General features: G+C 40.2%; 1 protein-coding gene across 1 annotated transcript in view; it reads right to left on the bottom strand.

Annotated features, from left to right (window-relative positions):
• SMARCA1 (SWI/SNF related, matrix associated, actin dependent regulator of chromatin, subfamily a, member 1) overlaps positions 1 to 16,304 on the bottom strand; it is a 130,155-nt gene that overhangs the window by 53,411 nt on the left and 60,440 nt on the right. Inside the window, exons 14-18 of the mRNA XM_030210659.1 lie at positions 14,575 to 14,707; positions 11,947 to 12,095; positions 5,838 to 5,957; positions 3,128 to 3,238; positions 172 to 285 (exon numbers count right to left, since the gene is read on the bottom strand). Coding sequence (XP_030066519.1) covers positions 172 to 285; positions 3,128 to 3,238; positions 5,838 to 5,957; positions 11,947 to 12,095; positions 14,575 to 14,707 — 627 coding nt within the window. The remainder of the gene's footprint in view (positions 1 to 171; positions 286 to 3,127; positions 3,239 to 5,837; positions 5,958 to 11,946; positions 12,096 to 14,574; positions 14,708 to 16,304) is intronic.

The following is a 16,304-nucleotide window of genomic DNA, read 5'->3' as shown; positions in this document are numbered from 1 at the left end:
TTTTATTATTCTATTGTTTTTGGTGTTTATTATGTTATGTTTGCATTGCTATTTTTTTGCATTATTTTTATGTGCACTGCTTTGAGTATGAGTACGATGGTATATAAAGTCAAAAACAAATAAATATATTAAGCACAAACAGATAATACTGATAAATATCTGTGCAATTACCTTGTAACCTATAGTCTTCCGATAATAAAGAATTTCCTTCTCCAGAAGCTCAAACAACCGAGGAGGAAAGAATTGGAAGTCTTGAATATTCGGCTGTTTTGGTGGCCGGGGTGCCTTTAAATAAAATACATCTTTAAACTTATTATCCACCCATTTATCTATCATATGTAACATTGTACCATTCAACATTTCATTAGACCAAGAAGAAATAACATTCTTACGCTTTAGCAGTAAAGTAAAGAGGTATGGTAGCCGTGTTAGTCCACTCTTAAGGTTATCAATAGAAATCAAACAAAATAAAACACGGAAAAGAAAATAAGATGATACCTTTTTTATTGGACATAATACATTTCTTGATTAGCTTTCGAAGGTTGACGAAGGGCAACCTTCAAAAGCTAATCAAGAAATGTATTAAGATATGTCCAATAAAAAAGGTATCATATTTTCTTTTCCATGTTTTATTTTGTTTGATTTCTATTGATAGCAGTAAAGTAAAAAAGAGAACTGTTTTTGTGTAGTGTTTGCATCAATAAGGCACAGGTCCAGGCAAATATTGTTCTAGCAGTCATAACTATTATGCATCAAAGACAATAAATGAAGGAGCTTTGAAAAGAGTGAAAGCCTTCAACAGCTATTTGCTCCTTTGTGTGGGCCTAAAATAACATAGTATGAGACTAGCAAAACTATTTTGCTTGGAAGGCAATGCTTAGCATTACATCTAAAAGTTACTTCACTTTGCCTAGAAGCACAACGGATGAAAGATCACCACAAATTACAAGAATTTTTAAACAAATGGGCCTCAAGTGCCCAGAGCTGATAATATTTTCTATATCACTGTCATCAGCGAACCATGGAGAACAGTATACCTGCATATTCCCTATTTAGTCTCATACTATACATCTAAGTTGCTGTGGTTAGGAAGACACCGCCAGTTAAGTTGAAGCTTGCTCTTGATATCCTACGGAGCTACTATAATACAATTTTTCATTGTTACATTTTTGTGACAGGGTTAAGGGAACATTACAAAATTTGATTTCATTTATTCATATAACTAGTGGATTTGCTTCTGTCGTCAGTGGGGTTTTTTCTCCCTTATTTTAGGGAGTTTTCCCCTGACGTTTTTGCAATCCACCAGTTGGAGCCTATGAGAGAAGCTATATGTGTATTACAAGTTTTGACTTGTTATCAGCTCTGGGCAGTTGAGACTCATTTGTTTAAAAATTCTTGTAATTCGTTATATTCATCCGTTGTACTTTTAGGCAAAGTGAAGCAACTTTTAGATGTATAGTATGAGACTAAACAGCGAATATGCTAGACACTGTTATCCATGGTTTGTCGATGACTGTGGTATGGAAAAAATTAATACCCTGTGTGTTACCTTATTGTGGGAGGAATTTCTCACATCATTTAGTTTTATTGGCAATCAACACAGGCACTGTTGCCTGCTTCCATACGTAACAGATTCTCCAATAAGAGTATGGCAGATTTTTTAAGTGCACATTTTTTTTTTTATAACAATGGGCTGTCATAATTAAAGGCTTTGTGAGATTACTTTTAAAGAATTATTTGATGCAGCCATTAATATATAATTTATCTGATTAAATCAGAGTAGTTCTGAATAGCTCAGATCCTTTGAACCTACAGAGAAAGAAAAAGTAAGGTTACTTACCTGCAATGGAGGTTCTCCTTGAACATCAACATAGATCAACTACATAAGTGACGTTATCTCTGATGACATCAGGTCACAGCCACTCTCCCAGAGTCCAGAGGAGTCTGGAAAAACTCTTTGGGCACCTGCACGTGTTCCCCCCGTGTGACCACTGTTCTTCCCCCTAGGCTATTCCAAAACGTAGACGATTTCAACCATAAGGGGAAGAGGGGTTTGTGTGGCACAATAAAACATCACTAAAAGTTTGGGGAATGGTAGAATAATATTTTTTGTTCATTTCTCCTCTTGTACTATTTGTAGTACCTGCAAAAATCCTCTTTCACCTGTACTATGTGGGGACGATAAAGCCTGTCAACATCACTGCGGGGGTGCAGACCATGGTTGACGGTCATGCTTTTGGTGTTTTTCAATCCAAAATGAGTCCAATTTACAATTCCCACACCTGTTATCTAATGACAGATATGGCCCAGATGTTGGCTGTTTTTATTTTATTCATGCAGTGATCATGTTTAAGATTAAAGAATATATCTATTGCATTATACACACTATTATTGCAAGTGTGTATCCAGGGTATGACTGCATGCCCCTGATGCAAGTGTACATAGTTTGTGGATCATTTTCTCAACCACTTCGTAGAGCCCCTTCCCATTTCCACAGCAGCTTGTTCTCTAATGAAGACAGGAGTACCAGGATCCTGTCTCCAGGCTGGAAGATCCTTTGGACTGCTGTATAATTATACACAAATGACTCAAAATTTGGAAATCTGTCATAGAAAATGTGTTTTAGGACTAACCCAGTGGTTTTATACTGCCATGGGGAGGCCCCAGGTCATATTTTCCATTTTCCTGGTCAACCAGAGCTCGGGATAATGTGGAGGTATAGGGAAGGAAAGGTGGGGGGAAAAGGGTCTCAGTCACTGCAATACGATATCACCTATTGGCTGGATTTAAGGTTCATGACTGCAGGGTCCAGACGACTCCAAGTACATGGCACTCAAAAGATGATCGTTACTTCAGTGACCGTGCTACATTTGCTGGAAGGAGAAAGGGGCTCAAGCAGTTTGAATAAAGTAGCAATATAACCAAAACAGCAGCTGGTTCCAACTGAGTTGGAAGCTCAAAGGTACAGGAGAAAACTGCTAGACTCAAAAAATAATAATAAATCATGAAATTCCTGTTTCCCCAATGTGTGATTTTAATCAGAGCATTTTAACTCTCTGTGCCTTATTTACTCTACAGAGCATTAACAAAATTTAAGAAGTGTACAAATAAAATGTCTTCTTTTTACCTTTGGTGCCTTTGGTTCACTAACACGCAATGCTTCTCTAAAATATGCATCTACCGCATAATTAGCTTTTCGTTCTCTTTTGGGAGGCTCAATCCATTCCATCATACTCAGCTATAGAGACATAAATTTTAAAAAAAAAGTACAAATAGTTTAATAATCCCCAAAGTCTTACTGAAATTGTAGAGAAAATTTACAGTATTTAATCTGAGTTCTTGTTAATTGCACCATTGCAGCAATTCTGAGCTCCAAACTAATGACTCAACAAAGCAACTACATATTCAAGAACAATACAGATTTAAATAAATTCAAACATAGAGCCTTTAAATAAAACCAATAACCGTATCTATGGAAAAATGCTCAATAAATGTTAAACTGTCATTACTTATTAAGGAATAGACAGACAGTGGACAGCTATTTTAAGAATACAACTGCTTTTACTCATACCTCTGGGATTTTCTTCTTTATGTGCTGCCAAAGTAATGGCCTGAAAGAACTAGACCAGAATCTGCTACATAATCTCGTTAGAACAACAGGAGCAAGGTTTAAAAGAACACTGCACATACGAATGTAATCTTAAAGAAAAGACGTCCAATCTCCCGGATCAGCACTTTCTTGGAAGTCATTAGAACAAATTAGCTCACTTTTTCTTTCCATTTAGTGTATGTTAAAGCTTTACTACACTGAGGTGCTATTTTCAAAGCAGATGAACGTCTTAAAATGCCTAAAAAAAAACTTCCATCTGCAAAAAATGTCCAAATTGTGATTTTGGAAAATCAGATTTTGGACATTTCACACTGCAGTTCGTCCAGATAGCAAAGGGGCGTGTTGTGGGCAGGACTAGGGAGGGCCCAAAAGTAGGACATCCAATAGGGATTTTTGAATGGGAAGAAATGTCCATGTCTAAAAAGAAGGACTTTTTTCCTAGACCTGTTCAGTCCCATCCAAGTTACAAAATGTTGCTGTAATTTAGCAGCTGACCACTGGAAGGATTAAGGCATGACCACTCCTTCATCCCCCAATGGTTGCTGTCCTCTTTCCTCTCCCCTGAAAGTGGAAAGGAAAGCCAGGCTCAATGTCAGCTGCAGGTATTGTAGCCATTCTGAACAAAGCACCAACCAGGTCAGAGTAGCCGCCTAGTGGTTAGTGCAGTGGACTGTGACCTAAGGGACCCAGGTTCAAGTCCCACTTCATCTCTAAGGCCATATTGTATCTAAATACTTACCATTCCTGTACAGTGTTGTGTATATCTAGAAGTGTTATAAAATGATAACTATTATCACTATCACTACTACCGTAAAAAATTGAATTCTTTACAGATCAATACACATTTTATTTGGCAAACGTAGAGAACTATCCAAAAAGGTTCTATGCAGGGTTTGACAATATTGGAATCTTTTAAGACATCAGCAGATAACTTTTAGGAGTTAGGCAGGGATGGAAAATTCCAGATCTCAAATGCTACAAGGAAGTTCAGCTTTCTAGACAGCCAGATTATGCAAATAAACCTAGATGTTAAATCAAATTAAGTAAATAGATTGCAAATACTCATTGTACAGATGTTGCAAACAATGCATGTTGCATTTTAGGACCAGCATTCATCATCCCCTAACTGGAAATGCAGATTTATACTCCCCTCCCCCCACATTCTTCCTCTGTTGGTTCTCTCTCCTGATGCTCTTCTTCCTCTCCCTCAAATACCTCCCATTTCTCCTCATGAGTTTCTCTTCTTCCCCTCCATCTTTCCTAGCTTGGCATTTCCTCTCTCACCTCTCTCTTTCCTCCCTACCCATCCCTCTCAAATTATTTTCTCCTCCTCCTACCACTACCAAATCTATCCTAGTAACATTAACATATGACAGATAAAAATGGAAACAACTCATCCAGTCTGCCAAGTTAACGTGTTTGGTGTTATAACTTAAGTGTTTTAACTGCTGCTCCCTGCAGTTTACCCCATGCTTTCCTGTCCTATCTATCCCCAATGCATACCACCTTCTCCACATCTGTCCTCTGTGTGTACCTTCTTTCAACACATCCTGTCTCTCATTTTACTTCAAAATAAACAGGGAGGTTAGCAGCACACTGAGATTGTATGATGCTTGCTCCTCCCCAAAAAGCAGCATCTGAAGTGACTCTAGCTGTGTTCTCCATGATGCCAACTTCACTCCTGCAGTTGCCTGGTAGAAGATAATCAATCCCATGGTAATAGGATCTCCACTGACCACATACATTCCTCCTCTTTCTCCTTACTGTTCTAAAGCTGGCAGAAAAGTGCTGGTAGAATACTGGAATAACCCATTTTTGGATCTTGGTGTCAGTGCTGAAATTTTAAGTGCCCGGTCAACTAGGCACCGGGGAAGTTTCCAGGACTGTACATGCATGTTCTAGACTAGTGGCTCTCAAACCTGCCCTGGGGGACCACCAGCCAGTTTTCAGAATTTCCTTAATGAATATATATATAAAACAAATTTGCATATAATAGAGGTGACAGGCATGCAAATCTGTCTCATGTATATCCTGAAAACCCGACTGGCTGGTGGTCCCCAAGGACAGGTTTGAGAACCAGTGCTCTAGACTACACGTCCTTAAGTCTGTGATCTATAAGACTGTTTAAACTGTGACACAGCTTTTTCTAAATTCTTAAGTTGATAAAATGTTTATAGAATAGTATTTATGAAATATAGAACATTTACCCCTACATATCAAAGGTTACCTTCTGTTTTTCTCGATAGTCTTCACCTTCAAAGTTGTATAAACTTGTCTCGGTGTCCATCGTGAAGTTTCTGAGAGAACTCTCACCCATTTTTTGTAAGCGTTCAGCCATTTCAGCTGTCTACAGTAAGATACATTCTGAGTCATTAAAACATTTAATATGATGTGACTTACATAATAAAAATCATTAATGTGTGCACCTTAGTCACCCCTGAAAACCTTTGCACTGAACCATTATATAGGAAATAAAAAAAACACGCTCCAATTATGGTCTCCCCCCTCTTTTGCTATGATTTTTCTCATTATTAATACATGTGCATTTGCAAGAGATTTAACACAGTTACCATTTACTGCACCAGTGGGAAAGTGTTCCACCAAACATCTCCGATTCAACAGTATAATTAAGTTGATCTACGCTATGCTTTGTCCCTAAGCACAAAACCTAATCAAACTGCATTTTATAGTGTGTTGCAAAGTTTTAATAATTTAAAAAAATTCAAGTGCATACAACAAAGTCAACATCTAAACAAAATCTGTTATTTTAAGACAGTAGTCTAAAACCCAAACTTTTCACTCATGAACTATAAAGGATCGGTATGAAGCATAAAAATCTGAAATGAAGAAACAGTTCTCTATCCATCAAAGAAGATGTGTAGTTTACATTACTATACAAATGAGTTCACTACTAGTTAATTACTGATAACTAGCAGAAAAATAGAAAAGAAAATTTTCAGTCAAGAAAAGCTGACATATTCAAACTTGATCGCACTGCAATGAGTTCAAGCACAAGATTCAATTCACTCAAAAGAACAGGTTCTACCGAGTCGATCTCTGGGTACTAAAACTTTCACATTGAGATAAACAATGATGCATAACTGACTCTATACATCTGTAGATCTACTCAATAGTTTCTTCTATGGTTTTACAACTGCCATAATAGGACACTGCCTCCTGTCCCATGATTTTTTAATTTCCTTAGTAACCTTTCATGAAGTAGTTTGTCAAATGCTTTCCAAACTCCAGTTACACAATCAGGCTTACTTTCAAAAGAGAAGAGCGCCCATCTTTCGACACAAATCGGGAGATGGGCATCCTTATCCTAGGGTCACCCAAATCAGAATAATCGAAAGCCGATTTTGGGCATCCTCAACTGCTTTCCGTCGCGGGAATGACCAAAGTTCCCGGGGGTGTGTCGGACGCATAGCGAAGGTGGGATTGGGGCATGCTTAACACATGGGTGTCCTCAGCCTATAATGGAAAAAAGAAGGGCATCCCTGACGAGCACTTGGCCAACTTTACTTGGTCCATTTTTTTCTTGCGACTAAGCCTCAAAAAGGTGCCCGGACTGACCAGATGACCACCGGAGGGAATCGGGGATGACCTCCCTTTACTCCCCCAGTGGTCACCAACCCCCTCCCACCCGAAAAAAAAAAAAAAAAATTTAAAAATATTTTTTTGCCAGCCTCTATGCCAGCCTCAAATGTCATACCCAGATCCCTGGCAGCAGTATGCAGGTCCCTGGAGCAGTTTTAGTGGGTGCAGTGCACTTCAGGCAGGCGGACCGAGGCCCATCCCCCCCTACCTGTTACACTTGTGGTGGTAAATGTGAACCCTCCAAAACCCACCCGAAACACAGTGTACCCACATCTAGGTGCCACCCTTCACCCCTTAGGGTTATGGTAGTGGTGTACAGTTGTGGGGAGTGGGTTTTGGGGGGCTGAGCACCCAAGGTAAGGGAGCTATGCACCTGGGAGCAATTTATGAAATCCACTGCAGTGCCCCCTATGGTGCACGGTTGGTGTCCTGGCATGTCAGGGGGACCAGTTCACTACAAATGCTGGCTCCTCCCATGACCAAAGGGCTTGCATTTGGTCGTTTCTGAGATGGGTGTCCTCAGTTTCCATTATCGCTGAAAACTGGGGATGACCATCTTTAAGGTCGACCTAAATGTGGAGATTTGGGCATCCCCAACTGTATTATCGAAACAAAAGATGGACGCCCATCTTGTTTCGATAATACGGATTTCCCCGCCCCTTCGCGAGGACGTCCTGTGAGGACACCCTCAGGAAAACTTGGGCGCCCCGTTCAATTATGCCCCTCAATGTCAACCAGCTATCCTTTATCCAGGTGTTTATTCATGCCTTCAAAAAAAAATGGAGCAGACTGGTGAGGTTAAGATTTCTCTTGGATAAATGCATGCCTGTGTATATGTTCAATAATTTCTTTTCTCTATAAAAGTCTCTACCATTTTGCCTGGTACTGATATCACCCTCAATCCGTCTGTAGCCCTCCAGGACACCACTAAAACCCTTTCAAAAAAATTGGTTTAAAATTGGCTACCTCTAATATTCAGATTTCACGCTTGATTTTAAACGTAAGATACAAATTACTAATAATAGACCTGTAATTGCATATTTTAGTTCTGTCAGTACCTGAAAACAGTATAGGTAAACCGCTGTGGTTGTACCCACAGAAAAGTGGTATATCAAATCCATGACCCTTTATTCTGGGGTGAATACCAATCAGTCTAGGTGATTTACTACTCTGTAGTTTGTCCTATTACATCTTCCAAGTTTATACAGATTTGTACATCTCAATTATAATGAATGGTGGAGTAACGTGTGTGTGATTAGGAAATATGAAACTATTCTAGCCCATAAGCACTGTTGTGTTCAATCTGTCTTGAAGACCTGGGCTCGTTTAGATTCATTTTGTCGGACTCCTAATAGCACTACCTGATAATAGTATAATTGCTGTTTTGCTATGGGTATTGTCATGGTATGTTGTTCTGTCTTTTCATTTTTGTTTCTTTCTTTGCCATGGATTATTGTTACTTTTGGTTTTTTTAATTTTTGTTTTGTGTTATGCTTGAAAACCTTAATAAAAATACGAAGGGAAAATAAAAATAAAATAAAAACGTTTTTGGGTTTTTTTTGCCTTTGAGTCAAGCTTCTTTTCAAAGTCTCTCTTTGCTTTCTTTATCAGTGCAGACAAAGCAGTTGCTACTGTTGAAAGACAGATCTATAGACCTGTCTCTAATTTGCCCTTTTCAGGCAAAGTTATTGAGAGAGTTGGTAGCCTAGGAATTGGAGACTTTATGGATGCTAACCAGGTTGGGTTTTGCAGCTTTCACAGCACTGAAACTTTGTTGGTGGTATTGGTAAGGACATAAGAACATTCACAGCACACTTGATCTCTGTGGTTTTCTGTTATTATTTGATGCGTCTGCCGCATTCCATACAGTCAACCATATTATTTTTTTTATCAATGGTAGGGATAGGTGGAAATGTGTTAAGAGGTTCAGTTCATATATCTATCAGATTGAAGGCAGACAGTGCAGGTGGGTGATAGGTCCTCCAGTTTTTGGCCATTGAATAAAGTTGTGGCACAAGAGTCTATGATGCTATCTCCCTGTCTATTTAATTTATATGTAGTACCTTTTTGGTTGGTTATGTGAGCAGCGGGGTTTATTTTTTTTTAAAGATATATGTGGATAATTTCCAAGTCTGATAACCAGGCTAAGAGATACAGTGGGTATGTTTAACCCTGGTCTCACCACAAGAGTTCTAGGCACCAGCTAACTCTTGTGATAAATAAGAGGCTGTCCTAGCCGGGGCAGGCCACTAGATGGCGCTGTTCCCCTAAAAATGTCCAGGATGTCCAGGTGAGCCACTAGAGGGAGCCATTAGGGGCCGGGATGTGGAGGTTGCTAGGACCGGGGAGAGTCCTGGGATGGCTACAGGTGCAGGCGGTTATGGGCTGGGTCCTGTTTAGTTATTAACCACTTTATACCCCACCTGAGTTGTGAAAGAAAAAGAAGAGAGCTGGTAGCTGAAGAAAGAGAATCCCCCTGGAAAGAACTGGCTAAACCCTATGGACTTGTGGTGGACTGTGTGCTCAAGGAAGAAAAACAGGCTGGGGTAAGAAGTCCCTAAAGCATTAGTGTTGGACTGTGGAGCCTCAGTACTTAGAGGAACTGTGTGTTCAAAGAAAGGATTGTGAGTCTAAAGGAAGGAAGGGCTGGGTGTCCAAAGAAGAAGTAGGGCTGTGTGTCCCAGTACTGAGAAGCAGGCTGCAAAGCCTGGGGTTAGAAGTCCCCAAAGTATTGAGGTTAATGCTGAGCCCAGGAATCTGTGGGGGGAGGCTCAGTATGAAGATATGTAAATGTATAAAGTATTTAAGCTAGAAGAACTGTGCCCAGGGGCTGGAATAAAGAATTGCCTGAATATGCTGTTGGTAAGACCTGTTTAATTTTGACTCTGGAGAACCAGGTCACCCTGAGTGTAAAAGGATAATATGCTAATCTGCATACAATTTGCATACTGAGAACCAGCTCACCCTGAGTGAGAAAGGGGCCCTGGAGCTTGAGGTTGGATTGCTCAGGATGCTGGGAAGAGACTGTTTGGAGTCCTGTTCAGAGGCCACAGGCCAGTGAGGCCTGCTGGAGAGTGGGAGCAGAAACCTTATCTTCACACTCTTCAGGTTGGCAGCCGAAACCAGGGTCACAGCAAAAGCTTTTTTGTACTGTTTTGGGATCTTGCCAGGTACTTGTGACCTGTATTGTTGGAAACAGGATGCTAGGCTTGATGGACCTTCGGTCTGTCCCAGTATGGCAATACTTATTTACTTCTGAGCTAGGCACAGATCATAAATCTGGTAGGCTGTAGGGTATTAAACCAGGCTTTTATTCTTTAGTTTTCTTTGTTAGTCTGGAAGCAAATGAATTTCACTCTTGCTCAAAAAAAACTTCTCCAGTCCAGGTTTTATAGAAACAAACATAAATTTACTTGAATTCTGCAACAAGCAGTTTATCCAAACTTCTTCTTCTTTCCCTACAAGGCGGTAAGACTCACTTCGAATAGTGGAAAATAATGGAAGCACTGCTGAAGGAAAGGATAGTGAATTTCCAGGAATCCAATGAGTTACAAGATCCAAGGCAATGTGGTTTTACCAAAGGTAAATCATGCCAAACAAATTTGATCGCATTCTTTGACTGGGAAACCAGAGAACTGGATTAAGGACATGTGCTAGATGTAATCTACTTGGATTTCAGAAAATCCTTTGGCATGGTTTCTCATAAGAAGATCTTGAATAAACTTGACAGGCCAAATTTCAGACCCAAAGTGATGAACTGGATTAGAAATTAGTTGATAGACGCCAGAGGGTAGTGATCAATGGAATTCACTTACAGGAAGGAAACATGGGTAGTGGAGTGACTCAAGGATTGGTGTTGGGACAGATTCTGGTCTGCTTGTTCTCGGAGAAAGGTTTTCCAAATAGCCCACCCTGTATACAAGTTCAAGTGTGTATGTTGTTTCAATACACACATACTTTTATATGCATTTTCATGGAGGCCTTCCTGGGATACAGACAGGCCAGTAGAATCAGCAAGGCACGTAATTTTGGCAGAACAACATACTCAGAGAAAAAAAACAGGTACAAATCTCAATTATTTTTGGCCTGGGCAATTCTCAAATGAAAAATTTGCTCCTTTTTTCCCTTTGAGAAAAGGTTCGTAATACATGGGTAAAAGTACTTGCAAACTTTGCACCTACTTGCAGTTTGTTTGTTTTTTTAAATGAAAACTGCTCCAACAATGACCCCCCCCCCCCCCCAAAAAAAAAAAAAAAAAAAAACTAATTCTGGAGGCATCTAACATTAGTTCCTCTGAAAACGTACTTTGGGTGAAGCAATGAGGTCACACTTTTTTTTGGGGGGGGGGGGGGGGGGGGGGGGGAAGACAAACTTTCTACATGCAAATCCAAATGTCAAAATGTTTTACACAAGCAAACACATTCACCCAACTAACAAGGCCTTTTGACCACACTAAATGTGGCCAAAAAAAAAAAAAGGAAAACTGTCCCATATAAAATATACTTTTATTCGCATTTAAATGAGGCATTCCCAGGGTCATATTTTAAGTGTAACTGAGGAATCACACATGTAGACTGCCTTTTAAAACAAACATGTCATTTATCAGCAAAAGTTTACCTGCAGAAAGATCAGGGAGAAGTGCCCAAACATACCTTACAGTAAAGAAATTTTTCAAAGGAAAACTGTCCCTTAAAAAGGGGGGAATCATGGCAAATGCCGCAAGCAATCAGTCTCACCTTCTTTTCACCCCTCTCTAAAATAGTGTTTATGTCTTCATCTGTCAGTTCACTGTCTTTAGAAGCAAAAACATGGGTGGCTCCATGACGGATCATCTGTAACATTTCATCCTTTGCAAGCTTGTTTGACTGCTGATCTATGAGTCTCCCTATAAATAAAGAAAGAAAGCATAGAACACTTCTAACTAGAAATCCTACAAGTGAATTAAGACTGTTTCAAGGGATCTTGTAATAACATTCATTTTCAGCACTCTAACTTGATACAGTGGTGGAAATAAGTATTTGATCCCTTGCTGATTTTGTAAGTTTGCCCACTGACAAAGACATGAGCAGCCCATAATTGAAGGGTAGGTTATTGGTAACAGTGAGAGATAGCACATCACAAATTAAATCCGGAAAATCACATTGTGGAAAGTATATGAATTTATTTGCATTCTGCAGAGGGAAATAAGTATTTGATCCCCCACCAACCAGTAAGAGATCTGGCCCCTACAGACCAGGTAGATGCTCCAAATCAACTCGTTACCTGCATGACAGACAGCTGTCGGCAATGGTCACCTGTATGAAAGACACCTGTCCACAGACTCAGTGAATCAGTCAGACTCTAACCTCTACAAAATGGCCAAGAGCAAGGAGCTGTCTAAGGATGTCAGGGACAAGATCATACACCTGCACAAGGCTGGAATGGGCTACAAAACCATCAGTAAGACGCTGGGCGAGAAGGAGACAACTGTTGGTGCCATAGTAAGAAAATGGAAGAAGTACAAAATGACTGTCAATCGACAAAGATCTGGGGCTCCACGCAAAATCTCACCTCATGGGGTATCCTTGATCATGAGGAAGGTTAGAAATCAGCCTACAACTACAAGGGGGGAACTTGTCAATGATCTCAAGGCAGCTGGGACCACTGTCACCACGAAAACCATTGGTAACACATTACGACATAACGGATTGCAATCCTGCAGTGCCCGCAAGGTCCCCCTGCTCCGGAAGGCACATGTGACGGCCCGTCTGAAGTTTGCCAGTGAACACCTGGATGATGCCGAGAGTGATTGGGAGAAGGTGCTGTGGTCAGATGAGACAAAAATTGAGCTCTTTGGCATGAACTCAACTCGCCGTGTTTGGAGGAAGAGAAATGCTGCCTATGACCCAAAGAACACCGTCCCCACTGTCAAGCATGGAGGTGGAAATGTTATGTTTTGGGGGTGTTTCTCTGCTAAGGGCACAGGACTACTTCACCGCATCAATGGGAGAATGGATGGGGCCATGTACCGTACAATTCTGAGTGACAACCTCCTTCCCTCCGCCAGGGCCTTAAAAATGGGTCGTGGCTGGGTCTTCCAGCACGACAATGACCCAAAACATACAGCCAAGGCAACAAAGGAGTGGCTCAGGAAGAAGCACATTAGGGTCATGGAGTGGCCTAGCCAGTCACCAGACCTTAATCCCATTGAAAACTTATGGAGGGAGCTGAAGCTGCGAGTTGCCAAGCGACAGCCCAGAACTCTTAATGATTTAGAGATGATCTGCAAAGAGGAGTGGACCAAAATTCCTCCTGACATGTGTGCAAACCTCATCATCAACTACAGAAGACGTCTGACCGCTGTGCTTGCCAACAAGGGTTTTGCCACCAAGTATTAGGTCTTGTTTGCCAGAGGGATTAAATACTTATTTCCCTCTGCAGAATGCAAATAAATTCATATACTTTCCACAATGTGATTTTCCGGATTTAATTTGTGATGTGCTATCTCTCACTGTTACCAATAACCTACCCTTCAATTATGGGCTGCTCATGTCTTTGTCAGTGGGCAAACTTACAAAATCAGCAAGGGATCAAATATTTATTTCCACCACTGTATGAGATAATTTAGTTTCAATTGTAATTGTTTTTGTTTGGAACAGAAACAATTTCACCAAATAAATTTCAAATTCATACATTATACAATGAAAATTATAAGTTAGAATTGTTTATCTTTTTGGTCAGATACTCAGCCAGATATTCGAGTAAAGCGCTTTAGAATTTTTTTTTTAAGACTATTTCTGTAAATCAGTGGTCTCATTGTGTGTGCTTTTAATAGACTTTGAACTCATGGTGTAATAGTTTTGTTGCAAAGTAATTTAATGGGGGAAAAGTTGGGGCTACCTTGTTTATATTCTTGTGCTTGGTTGTAAGCTGTTTTTTCCTCATGCAGTACTTTATAGAGGGATTTCTCACTACTCAATAAAGACTTCTTATAAATTAAAAAAAAAAAAAAAAAAAAGTGGATTAATTTTTCAACCCTGCTAGTAGTATCTCACTCAAATGTGGCTAGACACACACACTGGGAAATACTATTAATGCTTTTTGCAGCAGTGAAAGAGGGCAATTTTCAGGTGGTTGGTTAACACAAGTAACTCATCTACCCACATACATGGGTTTGAAACTTACCCTATAAAGGTGTAGGTGTGTACCACTTTTTGATTTGCCAAATATCAGTCTGAAAAAGCTACTAAGTACACAGCAAGGGAAATGTTTTGTGCCATTTCACATAACCCCATATAAGGTTGTACACTGCTTAAAGCTTAAGCCAATTAGAAGCACTACAAGAGAAGTGTTTTTCCACTAGTGTTATATAAAGGATTAGATACCTTGCTGTATAACAATAGAGTCAAGCCTCAGTTTTAACTCTGCTCTTTCTACAATTCTTTCTTCCACGGTATTATCAGTAATAAGTCGAAATACTCGCACCGGTTTCTTCTGACCAATACGGTGTGCACGGTCCTGGTAGTAATAAACCAAACGAGAAATATACACAGCAAGTTATCTGTATGTCACAATAACATGTGATACACTTACTCATTAATAAGCAGCAAGAACACAAAAGGCTTCATTATAAAATGCTGACCTACTAGGATTTAAAGAAATTATCAATGTGGGCTACTGTTAAGTCTGGTTATTTTACTACAAGTTGTGCTATTTTAGCCAGGGTGCATAAAATGGTACCCTGTGCTAAAATAATACAATTTGAAGTAAAATAAGCAGACTTAACAGTAGCCCACATTGATACTTCCCACCTTATGCTCTCACCCTACAATATGTCACATTTATCAACAAATGTACCACTGATGTGTTGTCAATGTGTTTTACAGATGATTTTGTTTTAATCCAATAATTACATCAGCAGGACCTTGAGGCATGGAAGGGAGCAGTTCTAGTAAGTTGGAGGCTGTATGTCGTCAGAAACTACCGCATCAAGGGCTAGGGTTTACTAAGCGGCGCTATGGGCGCATTAGAGTTTTTAATGCACATAAACGGTTTACGCACATTAAACGCCAACACACCCATAGAAATGTATAGACGCGTTAGCGTTTAACGCACCTTAAATTTACAGGCGCGTTAAAAATGCTAACGCACCTTAGTAAACATATCCCCAAAAGAAAGGAAAAGCAAGGTCAGACAGAGGCACATGTGGAGTGCGACAATACGGTGTCAATAGTCACTGAAAGCCATTCCAATGCACTGGCAACCCAGACAGTGGCACAGAACAGTTTGGTCCAGGCACCTCTATTAGCTGTGGGATTACAAGTGAGATCACAGAGACATGACTAGAGTGCTACTACTACTACTATTTAGCATTTCTATAGCGCTACAAGGCATACGCAGCGCTGCACAAACATAGAAGAAAGACAGTCCCTGCTCAAAGAGCTTACAATCTAATAGACAAAAAATAAATAAAGTAAGCAAATCAAATCAATTAATGTGAACGGGAAGGAAGAGAGGAGGGTAGGTGGGGGCGAGTGGTTACGGGTCAAAAGCAATGTTAAAGAGGTGGGCTTTCAGTCTAGATTTAAAGGTGGCCAAGGATGGGGCAAGACGTAGGGGCTCAGGAAGTTTATTCCAGGCGTAGGGTGCAGCGAGACAGAAGGCACGAAGTGATAACACAATTTCTTCAACAAACTCCTTCTGTATTAGGACTGCAAGGGGGGGGGGGGAGGGCAGGCTTGCCACAATGCAGAGACTTGGGTCTGCCTGCAGCAGTACAGGAGTTATTCAGAAGCAGGTTCATAAGGAAAAGAACCATGCTGAGCTACCCAGGCATGAAAATCACTTCCCTGGAGAGAGGAAAAGTATCCCCATCTTACACACTCACGTTTTCAGTTCATACCTTGAGATACATATTACACCTTCCTCTCCCACTCCAAAAGTAACCCACAGTATATATTCCTCTACATAAACTCACACCTACCCCTTTTCCTTAGGTAGAAATAGGGAATGGAAGGGATTTTGGATTTAGCTCATGCCTTTTTCAGTTGTAGCTCAAGGTCAGTTAAAATCAAGACAGTAGATATTTTTCTGTCCCCAGGAGGCTTACAATCTA

This window comes from Microcaecilia unicolor, chromosome 7 (assembly GCF_901765095.1).
Source record: "Microcaecilia unicolor chromosome 7, aMicUni1.1, whole genome shotgun sequence".
Classification (NCBI taxonomy): domain Eukaryota; kingdom Metazoa; phylum Chordata; class Amphibia; order Gymnophiona; family Siphonopidae; genus Microcaecilia; species Microcaecilia unicolor.
Note: the sequence above shows the minus strand (reverse complement) of the source record. Positions and strands in the feature narration are given on the sequence as shown.